At 46.0% G+C, this 19,337-nt stretch overlaps 1 protein-coding gene across 5 annotated transcripts in view; it reads right to left on the bottom strand.

Annotated features, from left to right (window-relative positions):
• SLC4A5 (solute carrier family 4 member 5) overlaps nt 1–19,337 on the bottom strand; it is a 110,237-nt gene that overhangs the window by 29,621 nt on the left and 61,279 nt on the right. For all 5 annotated transcript variants that reach the window (XM_019442266.2, XM_053890841.1, XM_019442274.2 and 2 more), the window contains 9 exons: nt 13,787–13,947; nt 12,899–13,054; nt 11,523–11,618; nt 8,923–8,978; nt 5,538–5,695; nt 4,989–5,076; nt 3,904–4,058; nt 3,349–3,534; nt 1,490–1,664 (listed from right to left, as the gene is read on the bottom strand). In XM_019442266.2, the coding sequence (XP_019297811.1) occupies nt 1,490–1,664; nt 3,349–3,534; nt 3,904–4,058; nt 4,989–5,076; nt 5,538–5,695; nt 8,923–8,978; nt 11,523–11,618; nt 12,899–13,054; nt 13,787–13,947 (1,231 nt within the window). The remainder of the gene's footprint in view (nt 1–1,489; nt 1,665–3,348; nt 3,535–3,903; nt 4,059–4,988; nt 5,077–5,537; nt 5,696–8,922; nt 8,979–11,522; nt 11,619–12,898; nt 13,055–13,786; nt 13,948–19,337) is intronic.

Here is a 19,337-nt window from a genome sequence, read left to right on the forward strand (position 1 = left end):
TAATTCTTTGTTGTAGGGGGATGTCCTGTGCATTTTAAGATGTTTAGTTAGCAGCATGCCTGGCTTCTACCCACAAGATGCCAGTAGCACCACCCCCTCCCAGTTATAACAATCCATACTGTCTCTAGATATTGTTCAATGTCTCTTGGGGGTCAAAATCATTCCTTGTTGAGAATCACTGCCAAGGAGTGTGATAACCAGGGATAAGTTCAAGGTGTCATAGGAACACACAGGAGTAAGGGGAGTGGTCAGAAAGGCTTCCTAAGAGGTATATATGTAGCAGCTGAGACCCAAAATATGAGCACGGAATTGACCAGAATAGGGTAAGCAGGGTGACAAAAAAAGACTGTCCCAGGAAGAGGGACTCTTACTTACAAAGGCTGGAGCTGAAAGGGAGGATGCCTTTGAAGAAGTGAAAGATGATCAAGATTGATGGAAAACAGAATGGGTAAGAACAGGAAGCTGCGAAAGGGTTCCTTGGGAGAGGAGTCTTGAGAAGCAAGTAGGGCCATGTCATTCATGAAGGCCATGTGGGGAAGCTGGGACTTATGAGTCATGGATGATACGTGCATACCTGAGTGAACCATGGTGTCACTTGCTATACTGGGGGTAGCAGCAGGTCTAGAGGGAAGGCAATGGATGCAATGCTGGCCCTGTGCATTGGGGGATTCCTGGGGGCAGCCATGTGGACATACCCAGGAGATAGTTGGATATTGGACCTGCAGCTCAGGAGAGTGGTGTGGTCTGAAGAGAAGCATTCATCTCAATGTATTTGGGAAAATAGGTCTTCCATCTTGATGTCTGAGTTTTCCAATGGTTCTACCCTGAAGGTCCCATGGGAAAAGCCCCTTGCCTGGGATATGGGCTGGTATCTCTGTTGACTGAGGTTTTCCCCAGGGAGGCCTCTGTTATTGTCATGGTAAGAGCTTACCATCTTTCTAAACATGTCTTAATTCCAGCTAAGAATTTAAGAGTGTTTAAAAAAATGTGCAGAGAAGTCCATAATTAATAACTTAATTGTGCTGATTGTTCATTCACACCTCAATGGGGAAATAACAAAACAGATAATTCCCCTTAAAAGGCTGAGCATCGCATAACGTATAGAATTGTTAAATCACTGTGTTGTATACCTGAAAACTAATATAACATTGCAAGTCAACTATACTTCAATGATAAAAATTAACAAAAAAGACTAGAGGGCAACTGACACTGCTTAATAAATATAACAAAATAAACTAAAAAGTTTGATCTATTTATGTCATCCTTACATTGGACTTTAGTAACATGATTTAACTTTAGATCTTTTAATAATGTTGGTTATTATTTTTTTTGAATGGCAAAGGATTACAAAAAGTGACGGTCTGAACCCCATCCCATGGTGGATGAAACCCAAGCCTTGGTTTTGGGATAATAGGATGAAGCTCATTACTGCCACCTGGTGGCACAGCTTTTATGGAGGTTTGCACTCATGTTCACAGTCCGCACACACCTGATAATTGTCAGTGGCATCCCCCAGAAGCCCACCAAAGGTGATTGCGTTGGTGATACAGCCGAGGTAGATGAACAGGATGGCAGAGATGGACTGAATGTGGAAGCCATCGTAGAAATCACTTAGGAACCAGGGCAGCTTCCTCTTGATATCCAGACGCAGGCCACCGAAGAACCTGCTCAAGACAGGCCCGGGGGCTGCTTTCTCACCACAAACACCAGTGCAGGGTCAGGGCTATTTACAGGAGCCTGCAGAATCTGGGGCAAGGAAGGGAACTTGACTAGAGGTGGATGGGGACAGGGATCTTTCCACCAGAACATTTAAAGACAGGGAAGGATTTTCACAGGACTGAAAGTTTGTGGTCAGCAACATCCCTACTGGAAAGGTGGTCACAGGCGGCCTGGATGGGAGAGGGAAAGCCTGATGGGAACATGTCCTGGAGTAGATCTAACATTCCATGGGGAATGGAAATCCTGGGGTCCACAGAAATCCTGGCCGTCCTCCTCAGTGATGTCCCTGATCATCTGCAGGACACCTCCCTGTGTTTGGTAAACATAGATGCGTGCAACTTTAGGAGAGAGTTAGACATCCCATATTTACCAAGGGTAGGTTCTTAATCTTATAACTAGTTTCTTTATTCTCTGGAACAACTGAGTGGGGAATTTTAGGCTTAGAGATAGTGTTTACTGGGTATACTATTCCCCACAGCCCCTAATGCAATGCTTGGCATGGAGCAGGGTTTCTTAGCCTTGGTATCATTGACATGTAGGGCTGGGTAATCCTTTATTGTGGGGCTGTCCTATGCATGTAGAATGTTGATCAGCATCCCTGGCTTCTATCCCCTAGATGCCAGCAGCATCACCCCTCTAACTGTGACAAACAAAAATGTCTCTGGACATTGTCAAATGTCCCCTGGGGGAGGATGGGGGTGAAGGCAAAGTTACCTCCGATTTGGAACTACTGGCTGGCATAGAGCCAAAGATATATAAAACATGACTCCATTCTCAAAGTCATAATTTACATATAGCTATGTAGCTTTGTATAATTTACATACAGCTTGTCCTTTCCTAAATTATTCCAAGAACCAGCAAGGAAACCCAAGCCAGGAGATTCCCTCCATCCTTTCTCTTTTTAAAGAAAAAGAGAAAAGAAAAAATTTCAGATGGTACTGTTATGGATTAAATTGTGTCACCTCCAAAAGACACATTAAAATCCTAACCTCTATACCTATCATTGTGACCTTATTTGGAAATAGGGTCCTTGCAGATGTAATAAAATTAAGATGAAGTCACTGCGGTGGGCCCTAATCCAGTATGGCCGGTGTCCTCATACAGAGAGGAAAGTGTCATAGGAAGACACACACAGGGAGAATACCACGTGAGGACACAGGCTGAGATGGAGCTATGTGGCTGCAAGCCAAGGACACCAAGGGTTGGCAGCCACCAGAAGAAGCTGGGGAGAGGGAAGGGAGGATCCCACTCAGAGTCTGGGAGTTGGTCTTGCCCACACCTTGATTTGGAACTTTTACCTCCAGAACCGTGAGAGAAAATTTCTATTGTATAAGCCACCGAGAATGTGACACTTTGTTATGACAACCCTAGAAAACTCATACAGGAACACAGAGTATCTAGAGAAAAGTTTGGGTTTCTCCACTCCTGTGCTGGGCCCCACTTCCCTTCTGCTGCAACCCTTATGCGGGATCCAGAGAGGTTTGGAGGGCGTGGGGAGGAAGAGTGCAGAGGCCAGACCCCATGGCCGGGAGGGGGCGCTGCAGGCAGAAGTGGAGAAGGTTCCCGCAGGTGGGTGAGGGGAGAAGCCTAGAGGACGGCTGGCGTAGCCGTCAAGCCTGGGGTGGGCACCTTCCCGTCCAGATAAGCTCTTCCCCGATTTCGTGCATGGCTGGCATCTCTCCGTCCTCCCCGCTGCTCCCTCCGCCGGCCCCGCCGCCACTGCCGCCGCCTCCCGCGCCGCCTCCAGCAACCGCTCCGCCTCCGCCCACAGAGCCGTTCATCTGGCCTAGCTCCGTCAGGGAGAACACGGATTTCCTGTACGGAGCAAGGGGCAGGTGACAGCAGGGCTCCCAATCCTGGGACAAGCTTAGCTGTTCTAGAACTGTTTGGAGAAAACCTCTGACCTCGCCCACAAAAATCGTGAAGTATCTTAAAATGCAGAGACAAATGCCGAAAATGAACTTGCAATACCCATGCACGGGTCACCCACAGTTTATAGATGTTCATATGAAGCATATTGCTTGCTTTTTTTTTTTTTTTTTTTTTTTTAGAGCAATAAAACGACACCAGAAAAAGAAATAGTATAAACTCATTCATGCTGACCAGAAAAGCCAGAGACAGACAGACTCGGAGCTCCCTTTGTACCACTGCCCTCTTCTGCCACCCCTCCATCCACATACATACCTCTTATCAGCAGAGGGCACTTTCTTGGGGGGCTCAATTCGGATATTTGGGTCCCATTCTCCAGGGGGAAGGACGATGACCTCATCCAGAAATTCATCAATCCCTGCTATCAGATCTTCCCGATTTCGGGCTTTATAGGCCACGTCACTGAAGAGCTGGGGAGGAAAGAGTAAGGGGACGTCTTGCTGACTGTCTGCTTCTTATCCACATCCTGGGAACACATCACATATAGTTTTGGAGAAGATTCCTCTGAACCATTGCTCCTGCCAGCTTACCCTCTGTCTTTGAGGTAAGGACAGAGCCCCTCAGGTGAAATTAGATACAGTGGGGAACAGCAGGGCCTTGGGGGAAGACCTGAAGGCCAGGTCTCTGTGCCCTAGCTGTAGGACTTTGGTTGAGTCACTCAACCTTTCTGTTGTCAGTTTTGCACACAGCAAGCTCATTAGAAAACCTATGCAGAGTCCAGTCCAAGAAGCTCAGATACTTTAAATCTGATTATAACTTCCTAGCCCCTCAGCCTTGGAGGGTCAGGCTGCATCATTCCAGGTTGTTTCCAGGGTGTTCTTTCTGATTTACAGATCATGCCTGTGTTTAAAGTCCTCTAGGCTCCCCACCACCCCAGGCACAGAGGGAACACTAAGCTGTGCCTACAGGCTCTGTGTAGTCTCTAGCTCACCTCTTGCTCTTGAAGCTCTTACACTGAGCCTAAGTCAAACCACTTTTATCCAGCGTCTCCATCTTCAAGCTTTGGCTCTTGTTCTCTTTGTCTGGAATGCCTGCCTCTTAGGCTTATGCAAGGTCTATGTAACTTAGCTTAAAGGCCCCTCCTATGTGAAGCCTCACCTGGCTGCCTAGACAGTTAGCATATGGTTCATTTTAGAATTACAGGTCTGTCTCTCCCACTTGATTAGTGCTCCTAAAGGGCAGGGACTGTTCCCTGATTCTTATAACCCTCAGTGCCTTGCACAAGCCTGGCACACAGTAGGTGCTCATATGTGCCTTTTGGATAAGTGAGTGAATAAAGGCACAGTGCTTGTTGCAGGAGCCATGACATTCTGGAGTACGTGCTTCTTGTTCCCACTTACATCGTCTACCATGAGGGTTGCAATGGCACGGCCAATTTCATTGTAGGATTTTGATCTCCCAGAAGGTCCAAGCAATATGAACAGAAATCTGCAAAAATATGATGGAGGAGGAGGAGGAGGAGGAGGAGGCAGAGGAGGAGGAAAGTGAGAAGGAAAAATAGAAGCAGGTGAAAAGGATTCTCTGGCCCTGGACATGATTCATTCTTAACTCATGAATTGACCATACACTTGTCCCTTCCCTCCTTTGAATCCCACACTTGCTTTGCAGAGGCACCTCTTCACTCCCTCCAGCTCCCACTTGAGCATCCTCACCATTGTCTTGTTGTCCAAGCCCAGCCAATGGTGTCTGTCTCAGCTGTTGGCTTCTTTTTTTAATGATTATTTAAAATAAAATCTAAAATACTGCCCTAGTCAGAAGACTTTCTTCCCCAGCAATTCCCTAATTTTCCTTCCACATTTTAGGGGTGTCTCCAATAGCACTTTGGGACCACTGCCTGGACAGCTGGCTTCCTTCAAGCGGGTGTGGGGGCAGATTTCAGTGGCCCTCACCTGGTGGGGACAGGGACCTCAGTCACTCCTCCCAGCATGGCTGACTGGATGAGACGCACAAAGGCAATAAATGGCTGGTCCAGGAAGTCCACCTCACCCACGAGTACATTGGAGGCTTCTGAGTCCTTGGGGATCTTCTTCATGAATTTGTTTTTCCGCTGGTCAGGGAGGGGAAAACAAGATACCCATGGATACTCACATCAGTGGTTTCAGCTCTCAATCCCTCACCCCCCTTCAGATTGCTGTGAAGGCCTAACTTTAAAAAAATTCTCCATGCACTTCTCAAGAGACTGAAGTAACCAAACACTTTCCCTATTCTGCAGATGAGGAGACTCAAAATTGGTTAACCCCAGGACCAAGTAAGCCTTAGTAGATGGGAAGGAACAGGCGATGATCTGAACCCTAAGATATTCCTTGATGGGGGAAAACTTTGCTCAACTGAAGTGTCAGTCAAGGGGTCAAAGAAGAGAGCCCAGGCTTGCTGGCCATCAGGCCTTATCTCCCAGCCCCCTGCAGCACAAGCAGATGGGAGTCTTGGCTCTTCCACACCAGGTGCCCAGCCCTCCCTCTCTGCCCTCACCTTGGGTGACTGTAGAAAGGATGAGGCCCATTCTGATGACAGGGCAGACATGCTTTGTTTTCCCTTTGCCATCAGCTTCCTGGTTGACAGGAGCCCCTGGACCCCACCTCCAAATCTGTGAGAGACTTCTGTGCCCCTGAGTCACCCCCAGGGGAACTCCCAGGAAACTCAGCTTCTGAGACTTTCCGACTTAAGACCACTGAGATGCTGGGGGCTAGTGTCTGTTCAGGGCAGGAAGGTCAAATAGGCAGAGCGAGTGGGGTCCAATATAAGAAGCACAGGAGGCAGGCCCTCATCCCAAACTTATTCCCACTCTGTCCGTGTATGACTTCATTCATAGGGTTAAGATACTGACTCCTCCTGAGTTCTCTTTTATAATGAAAATGCCTCAGGGACAGTCATGTACAAGCCTCTTCTCAGTCTTTAACATCATAGGTTATGTTAGTTTTTCAAATTGCTTCTCCTTGGGTACAAGGGGATGAACAAGGGACAGAGAGATAATTTTGTACAGAGAGGATGGAGAGGAAGGCTTTTGTGGGGGTAGGGCTGGTGGAAGTCCAAAGTGGCCAACAAAGGAAGAAAGGGCCAGAAGGGGGAGACAAGTGCTAACGAGAGATCCCGTGGACACCACAACATTGCCCCCCAATCCCTCCTTGTCTGGAATCTCTATTTCTCATAAGCACAGTGTAGACACAGATTCCTTGTGTCTCTTCCTGTTCCATGTCCCTGGGCACAGGCAGGGGCTACTCTCTGATGCACTCATGGGGGGCATGATACAGACTGGGCTCGGCAGCCTACCAGCAGAAGAAAAGGCATGTGAGCAATGGCTGCACCCTTATAATCTTTGAAATCTAAACAAATAAGCAAACAAAACTCTTCACAGCCACCCAGCTAATAGCACCAAGGACCCTAACAGTGAGAATAAGTATGGCCAGATGTTAAATGAGAAAGCCAGAGTCCCAAAGGTTCAAAAAGTCCCTTTGTTTCAGGCATAGTCAGCTGATTCATAAGGAGGTTCTTCAAGATGGAGGGTTGGGTGTGCCAAGCAGGTGCTATCCCCCTGACAGGACAGGAGGAGGGGAGGGGTGGCAGGAATGCCCTGGACCTTGAAAACAACAATGCTTTGGCGTTATCCAACCAGCACATCCATAACCCAGGAGAGGAGAAGGGGCCCTTGCAGATTGTGACATGTTTGGTAAGGAGGTCGCCATGGTGGTGTCCCAGAAATGAGCCACACTGGCATTCTGGCCCTCGTGGCTTGGCGACAATCTGGACATGGGTTTGTCTAACCGGGGCCCTGCCGACCCCACTTCCTGAACTCCATGGGAACTCTGGTCCACCTCTGCTGAGTCTCTGCACACAGTGAATCCACGCTCTGCTCACTAGAAACCTGTTGACCTGTCTAGGGCAGGTGTGGAGTTTTAAAGAAAGATGGACCTAAAGGGCACCCACTGGCCTGCGAGCCATTGACCCCACAACAAGCAATGCTGCTGCAAATACTGAGAAGCAGCATCACTCAATCAGTCGGGGGAGCTGTATGCCGGGCTCCAATCCCTAGATTGATGCAGCTTTGCCTGGGGAAAGGGATAGCTAGCATTCTTATTACCACTTAGATATTTATTTAAATAGTCTCTGAAAGACTTTTACTAGGCAATGCTTTCTTATGGTGGCTTTACCGTCTGTGTGCATGACTATAGTAAAGTGGGTTTCCTCTCTAAATAATATTCCAGAATATTCCTTCCCAAGTCACCCCCAAACTAAGGACTCTAGAATCAGATTGCCTGGGTTAAATCATAGTTGTGTTACCTTTCAGCTACATGAACTTGGGCACATTATTTAACTGCTTTAAGCCCTCAGTGTCCTCATCAGTAGAATGGAGATGATAAGCATACCTTTGTGATGCAAACAAAAAGCTCTGTGCAATGTAGTGCATGCAGCATGTGGACCTGAAATGTTGGTTGATGCTGTTATTGTTATTATTTTAGCCACCAAAGGGACTTTGGGACTCTGACATGAGGGACTCTTTTTGTTTTGCTTTCCACCAAACTTGGGGGTGCCTTGAAGGCCTGGAGGTCACCCACGCTCCTGAGGGATTCTCATCAAATTTCAGGTTTCCTCCATCACCTTTCTTCCTATTTCTGGAGGCACAGGCAAGGGGACCATCAAGATGTATGAGGGTTGCAGTTGAAGGTGGCCGCCACTAGAGTTCCCCAGGGGCAAAGTCACAGGGTACCTTGGTTGTGGGCCTTAGAACTTGGACTCAACCTGTTTGTAGGATTCTGATCTCCTCATGGAGGTTTCAGCCAAGCTGGTGGGAGACAAGAACTGATGTCCTGCCCTGGCCTAGGAGAAGACACACTAGTGGGCAGTCCAGTCGATCCACTGGCAGTGTTGTCTCCACAGTCAGGCCCCACTGCTTTTCTCTGCCAACCCAAGTCCCCACTCCATCCTTAAATCCACGACCTCCATGCTTGGGGGTTGTGGAGAAGGTGAGACTGTGTGCTGGTCTTCTTCTGTCCAACAAATCCCAAGTTCAGGGACAGCTGGCACCTCATCTGATCATACTTCTCTGTCCCCCACTCCCTGAGCACCTGGCACAGAGCCAGCATGTAGGGCTTAGTGAGTACCTGACTGATGGGCTGGGCAGTCACAAAGGCAGCCCAGAGCCCCCACCTGGGTCCTCCCTGGGGACTCCTATTCCTTCATGGGAGTGGAGTTCTGCCCGTAGGGGCTCCCTGTCCCTGAAACCAAAGGCACCTTCCCACCCTGGGCCTTCACGGTGGCCAAGGACCAGGCCTTTACTACCTGGTCTGTGTTTGGGGTGCGAGAAATATCATTCATGCTCCTGCTCTGGGCGTGACCTAGGAGAGAAGGAAAAGAAGGTCCATCAGAGGAAGTCAGGCTCCTGCAGGTCCTTTTCCCTTGGTCCCTCCACATGCTTCTCCCGGCTTCATAACCAAAGCAAGACCCCCTGTCCCCTCATCGCTCGGCCCCTTGGAGCTAACCTCTGCTCCTTTTCCTTCCCTTTCTTCCCTTCTACTGCAGGTTCTCCTTTCCATTCTCACCCCTCAGTCTGCTACACTCTGCTTTCTATTCCTCCACCCCACCTTCTTGGGCAGAGACCGAGATGTCTGCTCTGCGCCAGGCACTGGAGGAGGTGAGGGACACAGACACATGATCAGGTGAGGTGCCAGTGTCACTGAGTTTGGGCTTGTTGGAGAAAGAAGACCAGTTTCACCTCTGTCCTCCATGACGCATATGAGTGTTTAAAAATGGCCAGGTGTTGGGGCGCCTGGGTGGCTCACTCAGTTGAGTGTCTGACTTCAACTCAGATCATGATCTCACGGCCCCATGTTGGGCTCTGCACTGACAGCTCAGAGCCTGGAGCCTGCTTCAGATTCTGTATCTCCCTCTCTCTCTGCCCCTACCCTGCTTATACTCTGTCTCTCAAAAATGAATAAACGTTAGAGATTTTTTTTTTCAAATGGTCAGGTATTTTCTGGCAGAAGGAAGGAACGTGGGGAAAACAGTGGTGACAAATTATTTGAACTGGCCAATTGTTCCTTCCCTAGCTGAGGCAGGAGAAAGTCAGCTCTCATTTCCCAGCAGCAGTCAAATCCAGCGGGCACTCTCAGATCTGTTATTTCTTGGCTTTCTGTGGCCTGTGGCAGCCCTAACTTCTAGAACTCTGTCCTCCCTTGGCTCCCTTCCTCTTATATGCATTCAGGATCCTCTCCTGCTGGGCTCAGGGCCTTGCTTTGCTTCATCCCTTGCAGAGTCTTCACCCCCTCCATCTTTGGTCAGTTACATCCACCCCCTCCACCCCCATCACTTAATGTCTACACTGGGCTGAGGATGCCCAGATTGGGTCTCCACTCCATACCTCTCCCCTGATCCCCAGACTCTGTTGTGCAGCCCCACCTGGGACCTTAAACTCCACATACCAGGTAATGGAACTCACTGGCTTCCATCAAATGACTCCCCCTCCACATCTTAGTCTGTTCAATGCCCCTCCCTCCTATCCACCCCACCTAGGTGCTGGCCTCACCTCCTCATTTCCTGTTTCTCCTGGTCCTTGCATCCCACTTTGGCCCTGTCCTCTCCAGTCTTGCTCTGACAGTCTCTCACTTTCGATCTTGTCCCCCTCTAGTTTATTCTTTCTCAAATAAGAATCTGATCATGGTGTGCCTCTGCTGAAAATTTCTCAGGGGACCCCATTACCTTCACCATAAAGACAGGCTCCTTCTGCAGCATGTGTGTGTACACTCTCTTTGCTTTGACCCTCTTGCCCTCAGGCCCTGCCCTCCTGGTAAAGTGAACGCTCACTTCACAGTGCCTTCCTTCTGCTGTTAGTTTCCTTTGTTTGGAGCAGCCTCCTCCTTCTATGCCCCCACCCCACTGCATGCTTCTAGAAAATCCCTATTTATTCCCCAAGATTCAGACGTGTCTCCTCTCTGAGCCTTCCAGGGCCCACCCTGGGCATGGGGTGGTGTGCACACAGAATGTTTTATCTGGGTCGCCACTGCAGTATTGGGCACAAGGGTGACCTCAGACACAATGAACAACTGGGAGGAAGGCTTGCCCCAAAGCCATTTGCTGCCTCCTGGCATCCCTACATGGAATAACCAATGCCAGGAAGACTAAGTGTGTTCTGGGGTCACCAACAACAAACAGAAAAGACTACCTGAGGTCTTGGGCAGGGCCCACACTGCCCTCCAAATCATTCCTTGAACTGGGTCAGGGTACAGGTGACATAACCTGTACATACCTTGGCATTTTAGTAAAAGTATTTAAAGGAACATACTCCTCTCACTCATTTTTCTTTCCATTTTGCAACTTCTCTCTTTTCTTTGCTTCACAGCTTACCTGTCAGTTACCCCCACACACACCCCCATGAATTGCCTGAAAAGCCCTGTCTATGACTTTGTACTTTACAAGCCCCCTCACCCATTTCCTCAGGGGGCTGTGATTGCCAGCATCCCACCTTTGTGGTGCACAAGACTCTCACCCAGGGATAGCAGTGTTCTCTGACTGTCCCGGGGGAAAGTTCTTAGCTTGTATCTAATTCAGTTTCAAGGAAGACTTCTTACCAAAAATGGGGCTAATGATCAGTTTGGTGAAGACAAAGGTAGAGACTAAGATAAAAAATGCCTAGCACATAGGATTGTTATTGATTATGCCAGCACTTGATTTAGAGTTGCATTATTCAGAGTAGTTACATAGAAACGTAGGGCAGTGAGTTAGGTCCTAAGGACAGCCTTAGGTTTGAGGTGAAGGTTAGATTTCTCCTGATGCCTGTCCTGAAAATTCTAGACAGGTCCTGACCTTTATCTCCTCCAACTCTGAAAGTCTATGGAAGCCGACATAGAACAAAGCTGTCTTGCAGCAGCCAAGAACACACTCACACAGCCTTCCGTAATTGGCACTTTGCCGCATCCTCAGGTCCTCGGTGGAGTGGTGTAGGCTTGGACCAGCCACTGGGCTCCGGGCTGGGCTGCGATCTGGGAGGAGGAACAGAAGGGATTTGGCTTCAGCAGCCTTGATCTACAGCACAGCCCCTGCAGTTAGCATGGTCATTCCACCTAAACAAAGCTGGGCTGTGAGATGCAGCTCTTTCCCTTTCAGGAAGAAAGTGTATTTTGGTTGTTTTGTGTTCATTTTTGAAGTTAATAGTCTGAACAAGATTACAGAAAATATTTGTACTCTTGAGAGTGAGACACACAATTGTTAAATATGCAGCAGGTGTTGTAGACTGCCTGGGTTCATCCCTGACTCCACCATTTACTTGCTGTGTGACCTTAGGCAAATAACTTAACCTCTTGGTGCCTCAAGCTCCTCATCTGTAAAATGAGGATGAGGATAACAAGACCAGTACCTAGCCACAGGGTTATTGTGAAGATGAAGTGAGTTAACACATGTGGACACTCAGAACAGTGCTTGGAACATGGTAAGTGCTATGTACCTGCTAGTATATGCTAAACACTTTCCATTTTAAAACAATTCATCTACAGAAATTGCTCAAGGTTCTTCATTTAGCAACCTTCTGGACTTTTTTCTGATTACTGCATTTATCTAGTATGTTCAGCAAGGCTGCTGTCTGGACACTTGACTCTGCAATATCAACAGTGGAGGGTTGCAGGTTTGAGCTATGTGTGTGGAACAATCCATTCTCCCTAATGACCCAGGCTCTGCTAATCAGAGTAACACAGCTGCCAGATTTACAAGCCCTGGCACACTTGAGATGAACCCAGAACCTTCTACCACCTTGATGTGCTTAATTTTCTGCCAAGGCTTTTGGCTCTTCTTGGGGGTTCAATGGGAAACTTTTCAACTCTTTCCATAAACATGCCATCTTCACCAGCATTTTGCAAGCCTGACCACGCATGAGAATCTCCTGGGGAGCTTTCTAAACTTCCTGTTTCCAGGCCATACCTCAGACCAACTGAATCCAACTCCCAGGGTGGGGTCTATGCATTGGGACATGTTTCATAGCCCCACGTGATTGCATTGTGCAGCACAGGCTGAGAACCAACTCTCTTCCTAGGAATGGTTCTGCTCTGGTGGTGGGGATAATTTTGGGATATGGCTGGAGTCTCTGCAGGCCTGCTGGAGAAGGAGGCTGAGGGATCCCCAGAACCTCAGAATTTTTCCAGGATCATGAAGTCCAGGGAGCCTCCAAGTTGCTAAGACGCTGCAGCCACCGAAGAAAGCTCACCTGGAGGCTGGGACCTGACACAGGCCCCCACATGCCCAATGCCCACCAGCATATGGCCCAACTCACTGGTGGTGGAAGAGACGGACTTTCCAATGTCAACCAAAGAGCGATGGATGGGCTTTTTGGTTTGGTGACGGTGTTTCCTCAGGAGGACATAGCTGACCCTCTCCCGGAGCTCTGGTCGCAGGAGGCCGTCCTCAATTTGCTTCTTGATGACATCATCTAAGTGGGGAACAGACATGCCTCATCCATGTGGGACAGAATGACCAGGGGTATGGGAGTCTTCAGTTTCATTTGTTATTAGTGGGATTAAAAGTGACTAAAGGAAGCAGGAGATGTGGAAATAGTCCTGGCTTGCCACAAACTGCAGAAACATGGGCAAGTCACAACCTTTGGGTATGTGCATGTCTGTACATGTGTGTGTGTCTGTGTGTATGTATGTGTATATAAAATTCTATGCTCTATCAGTGCTATTGTGAAAAGTAAACGAAATACCCTGAGAAGCACAAAACTACTGTGTTCAATGGTTTTAGTCCTAACATGAATTCCTTTTAGAAAAGTATTTCAGGCAAAATACTGGTGGCAAATTTCTGAACAAAATTCATAAGACGTTTTAAGGATAATAAGGTGAGCCACCCCCTCCTTCACCACTCCACTAAATAAGAGCTAATTTCCTAAAGATGAATGATGATCCATTTACTCTAACAAGCAACAGGTTGCCATGGCAATAGGTGTCTCTGAGAACACTAGAAAGCCCATCTCCTTTTTGCTCCATTGCTGAATGGCATTCATAGGATGGTCTTTTCCCCATTGGAGCTCTACATGGGACTGAGACTGTTTTGGGAGCGTCAGACCCAAAGCCTGGTTTCTGCAGGATGAAGTGGGTGCCACACAGACCCAGAGTGGGCATAAGGCGGCCATGGCTTTCAGGGGCCCCAGTGGTCCCTGCCTCACCTATGATCTGTGGTAAGGAGCCACTGTCCAAATCCAGCAGCACCGTCCCCGTCTGCAAGCAGGTCCGGAGCTCGAAGAGGCTGTGCAGCGACAGTGTGGACACATGGGGCTTGCTCCAGCGCTCGCCTCCTTCCTCTACCTTTTCTTCAAACTTTATCCATCTGAAAGGGGTTAGGATGGGGCTCAGTGTGGCCAGCACCCTCTGGAGGAGCACCTGTTAGTTCCCCTCAGGGCGAGGGATGTTGGCCCGCAACTCATCTGCTGCATGTTGTTGGGACACTGGTGCTAGACTGACAGGCAGAGGATCTTGGGAATTCCCTCACTCCATCCCCATTTCCTCTGATGATGGCATGCTCAGGGCACAGTGACATCCAGAGAATGACCATAAATGGGCATGAGGGATCTTTTTGGGGTGGCAGAAATGTTCCCAAACTGGATTCGGTGATGGTTGCACAACTGTACATTTACTAAAAATTATTTAATTGTACATTTAAAATGAGGGAAGTTGACCTTAAAATATAATAATAAAGCTGTTTTGTAAAAAAAAAAAAAAAAAAAAAAAAAAAGTGTCTGAAAGACCTAATTGTGAGACAGGGAACCATCAAAATCCTAGAGGAGAACATAGGCAGCAACCTCTTTGAGCTTAGCCAGAGCAACTTCTTACTAGACACATCTCTGAAGGGAAACAAAAGCAAACATGAACCATTAGGACTTCATCAAGATAAAAAGCATCTGCACAGCAAAGGAAACAATCAACAAAATTAAAAGGCAGCCTATGGGATGGGAGAAGATATTTGCAAATGACACATCTGATAAAAAGTCAGTATCCAAAACCTATAAAGAACTTATCAAACTCAACACCCAAAAGGCAAATAAGCCAGTGAATAAATGGGCAGAAGATATGAATAGACTCTTCTCCAAAGAAGACATACCGATAGCTAACAGACACGTGAAAAGATACTCAACATCACTCATCATCAGGGAAATACAAATCAAAACCATAAGATACCACCTCATACCTGTCACAATGGCTAAAATTAACACAAAAAATAACAGGTGTTGTTGTGGAGAAAGGGGAAGCCTCTTGCACTATTGGTGGGAATGCAAATTGGTGCAGCTACTCTGGAGAACAATATGAAGGTTCCTAAAAAAACTGAATATAGAACTACCCTATGATCCAGCAATTGCACTACTAGGTATTTACCCAAAGGACACAAAAATACAGATTTGAAGGGGTACATGTCCCCCAATGTTTATAGCAGCATTATCAACAATAACTAACAATGGAGAAAGCCCAAATGTCCATTGGCTGATGAATCGATAAACACACACACACACACACACACACACACACACACAATGCAATATTACTCAGCTGTAACAAAGAATGAAATCTTTCTATTTGCAACAACATGGATGGAGCTAGATGTATTATGCTAAGCGAAATAAGTCAAAGAAAGACAAATGCCATGATTTCACCAATATGTGAAATTTGGATGAACATATGGGAGGTGGGGGGTGGGGAGGAAGAGGAGAGAGGGAAACATACCACAAGAGACTCTTAACGATAGAGAACAAACTGAAGGTTGATAGAGGGAGGTAGATGGGAGATGGGCTGGATGGGTGATAGGTATTAAGAAGGGCACTTGTAATGAGCATTGGGTATTATATGTAAGTGATGAATCACTTAATTCTACTCCTGAAACCAATACTGCACTGTGTGTTAACTAAATAAAATTTTTTTTAAAGTATCAACTGGAACCTGGTTACTCAGGGCTGGTCACACATGTGTTCAGTGTCTGCCTTATGTGGTGTGGTTCGCTGGGAGCAGAGAAAGCATTGCTGACAAAAAAAGTATTTCCCCATGGCTTCTACTGCGGGGCATGAAGATTCTACACGTCCACTCTGGGTTTTGGTTCTGAAAGTTCATGTTAAAATACAAATGTCATTTGGGGAAGGAAAGAAATTAAACCAAGGATGTGTAGGAATTTGTTCTTTCTGGAAGACTTGGCATCAGAGGCTGAGTTGAGGAGTGGAGTGAGATGGCCTTGGACAGAGGCAGCCGTGGCTGCAGTGACCCGTATCTCCCCTGCAGAGGGCAGCACCACACAGCCTGGAAAGCTGCCAGGAGAGCAAGGTTAGCAGGCTCCATTTTGCAAGATGTCAACCCCAACTTACTGGGTAGCTTCAAGCTATTCCAGTCAAAATCCTAAAAGAGTATTTTGGGGCCCTGACTAATTCTGAAGTTTGTCTAAAAGTGGTTGAAGAAAGGCTAAATAGGAAGAAGAACGGATGGACATGCTTTTAGCAGATAAACTTGCCGAAAAGCTGGAGTACTTAAAATAGTTTATTTCCAGTCTAGATATAGACAAAAGGATCAATGAACAACAGTCCAGAAACAGACCTGGGCCCCCTATGGGAATGTGGGTTTTTATAGGAGTTGTTTAAAAGATGACCAACCTAAAAATAAAAAAACCCATAACCTCTCAACCTACTTCTCACCAAACACAGTATTAAATTCTACGTAGGTTAAAATCTAAACATAAAATTAAATCTATGATGGAATATTATTGACTCTTAAAAAGAAAGGAAACTCTAACACATGCTACAACATGGATGAACCTTGAAAACTTTATGCTAGGTGACATAAGCGAGGCCTAAAGATAAACATTATATGATTTCCACTTGCATGGAGACCCAGGGTAGTTAAATTCACAGAGACAGAAAGCAGAGTGGCGGCTACCAGGGGCTGAGGAGAGTGGGGAGTGGGAATTTGAGACAGTAGAGAGGTTCAGTTTTGCAAGATGAAAAAAGTTCTGGAGATGATGGTGGTGATGGCTGCAGAGCAGTGTGAATATACCTGAGGCCACTGAACCTTACACTTAACAATGGTGAAAATGGTAAAATTCATGTTTTATATATTTCACCACAATTCAAATAAATAATTAAAAATGTATAAACAATACGAAAGTACTAGAAGAGAATATGAAAGAGTCTTCTAATATTCTTAGTTGTACAGAAAGAATTCCTAGACAAGATGTGAAGCCACAAGGGGAAAAATGGACAGATTTTGTTACATAAAAATAAACTAAACTAAAACATCCGTATTACAAAATAAGACACAGTTCAAAGAAAAGCAACACAGTGGGAAAACTGTTACAACACACAGGGCATCAAAAAAACTGGTATCTGTACTATAACAAAACTCCTTCACATCAATAAGAAAAAGTCAAATTACCCAAATGGCGAGCAAACATTTCTGGAAAGAAATGAAGAGGGCCAAGAAGATTTTCAACTTTACTGGTAATTGAGGACATTTACATTATTGGAGATTAAATGACATTCTTTATTTCTCCTATTGGCAAAAATGAAAAGGGCTGACAACTTCCTGTGTTGGTGAAAACACAAGGGGATACAGGCAGGGCACTAACTTAGTAGATGTGCATGCACAGTGCATGTGTATGTAAACACAATGTACACAGTGCTGTGTAGCAGCATGGTCTTGGTGTGGGGACTGGGCAGCTGCTTTCAACATTTAGTGTGCATGTCTTTTGCTGTAATGGTTCCATTTCTAGGAAATTAATGCAGAAATATCACAGTAGTATGTCTACAAGAATACTCAACTGCAGCTTTGTCCATTGAGGTGAAGAACTAGAGACCGCCAGTTTCCAGTAGGGCCATCATCACATTGATTCCCTGCATCCCTGCCACAGAATACCCCTCAGAGGTCAAAAGTGTGAGGATGAATTATGCATACTGACAAGATAGATAATACCATGCCATTTCAGAAAGAAAGAAACAAACAAACAAACAAACACACACACATCTATTTGTTTGGCCACATGTGTCTAAAAGTGCCTGGCAGAAGCTTTGGAAGGCTACCTGTCAAATGGTTAACAAGATGGTTACTTCTGGGGAGAGGAGTGGGTTTGCTGGTGGGGGAGGGGTTAAGAGACTTTCACTCTGTTTGGGTTAATTCATGTAGCAACAGCACAGCCTATAGAGCCAGACAACCAGGTTTTGAATCCCAGCTTCATCATTTACTAGCTATGAACCTTATTTTGTTTTCTACAGGAATAACAGCATTAACTAATTAATATTATTAATAATTATTAACAGTAGCAATCAGAGCAGTGCCTGACATATAATGCTAATTCTGTTGGTGTTAGCTATTAATGTAGAAATAAAGAATATTGCTTTTGTCATTTTAGAAACAATAAAAGAAAGTAGAGGCATTCAAAGATCTCCCAACCAGAGAACACCGTGGTTGATATTTTGATGACTCCCATTATAGATCTCTGTGTGTATAAATGCATATGTGTACATGGGCACATACACAATTTTGCATTAATGACAGCACTGAAAAGGCAGAGTATCTACTGGACATTAATTCTTTCATGTCTATAAATACTGATATCATTTTAAAGGCTCTTTAGTATTTCGCTGTGTGAATGGACGACAACTGATATGAATAATCCTCACTTGGTGGACATTTAGGTTATTTCTAATTATTCTTTATCATATACAAGGCTGGATTGAATGTCCTTGGCCCAGCTCCATAATTTCCTTAGGATACACTCTCAGAAATGGAACTGCTATGTCTGTACATTTTTAAGTGTAAGATATGCATTGCCAAACTCTTCTCCAGAAAGCTTCTGCCAATTTACACTTCCACCAACGTACAGGAAACCTCACATTTCTCTGAAGTCTCTCAAACCCTGGCATTGTCAGTCTTTCTTTAAGTTTATTTATTAATTTTGGAGAGAGAGGGAACACCAAGAATTTGGATATTTCTAACAAGTTTCCAGATAATGCTGATGCTGTGATCTAGGGATCGCACTTTAAGAAACATTGTCTTAGGGGGCACTTGGGTGGCTCAGTTGGTTAAGCGTCTGACTTTGACGAGTTCATGATCTCGCAGTCTGTGAGTTCAAGCCCACGTTGGGCTCTGTGCTAACAGCTTACAGCCTGGAGCCTGCTTTGGATTCTCTGTCTCCCTCTCTCTCTGCCCTTCCCCAGCTCACACTCTGTCTCTCTCTAAAAAATGAATAAACAAAAAAATTTCTAAAAAGAACCACTGTCTTAGGATGATGATTCTTAAATTTAGGTGTACAGAAAAATACCTCAGATGCTTTTAAAATCTTGATTTCTAGATCTATTCTAGAAATCTTGATTTCTAGATCTATATTGATCTATTACATCAGAATACCTGTATGGAACCCAGGCAACTCTGCAATAGACTGTCCTACATAACGTTCCTGACTTGTGGGGCTCAGAGGCTAAAACAAACAGTTAATTGTAGTCAATTGTGTTTCCTGGTTATTTTGATAGATACGTGCTTTCCCCAAATAGACATCAAGTTTCTTGAGGACAGGGACCATTGTTTCCTCACTGGTGTTCCCTTATAGTCTTTAAATGCTTGCTCCTTCCTGCTTGAGGGCAGTGAGGCCTCACTGATCACTTTGGGTGAAGTCCAGTTATGAGGAAATGACTGGGGAAAAGACACAATCATAGGGCTTAAGTGTGCTTAAAAATACTTAGAATGATCTGA

This window comes from Panthera pardus, unplaced genomic scaffold, assembly GCF_024362965.1.
Source record: "Panthera pardus isolate Hobbes unplaced genomic scaffold, ASM2436296v1 HiC_scaffold_25, whole genome shotgun sequence".
NCBI lineage: Eukaryota > Metazoa > Chordata > Mammalia > Carnivora > Felidae > Panthera > Panthera pardus.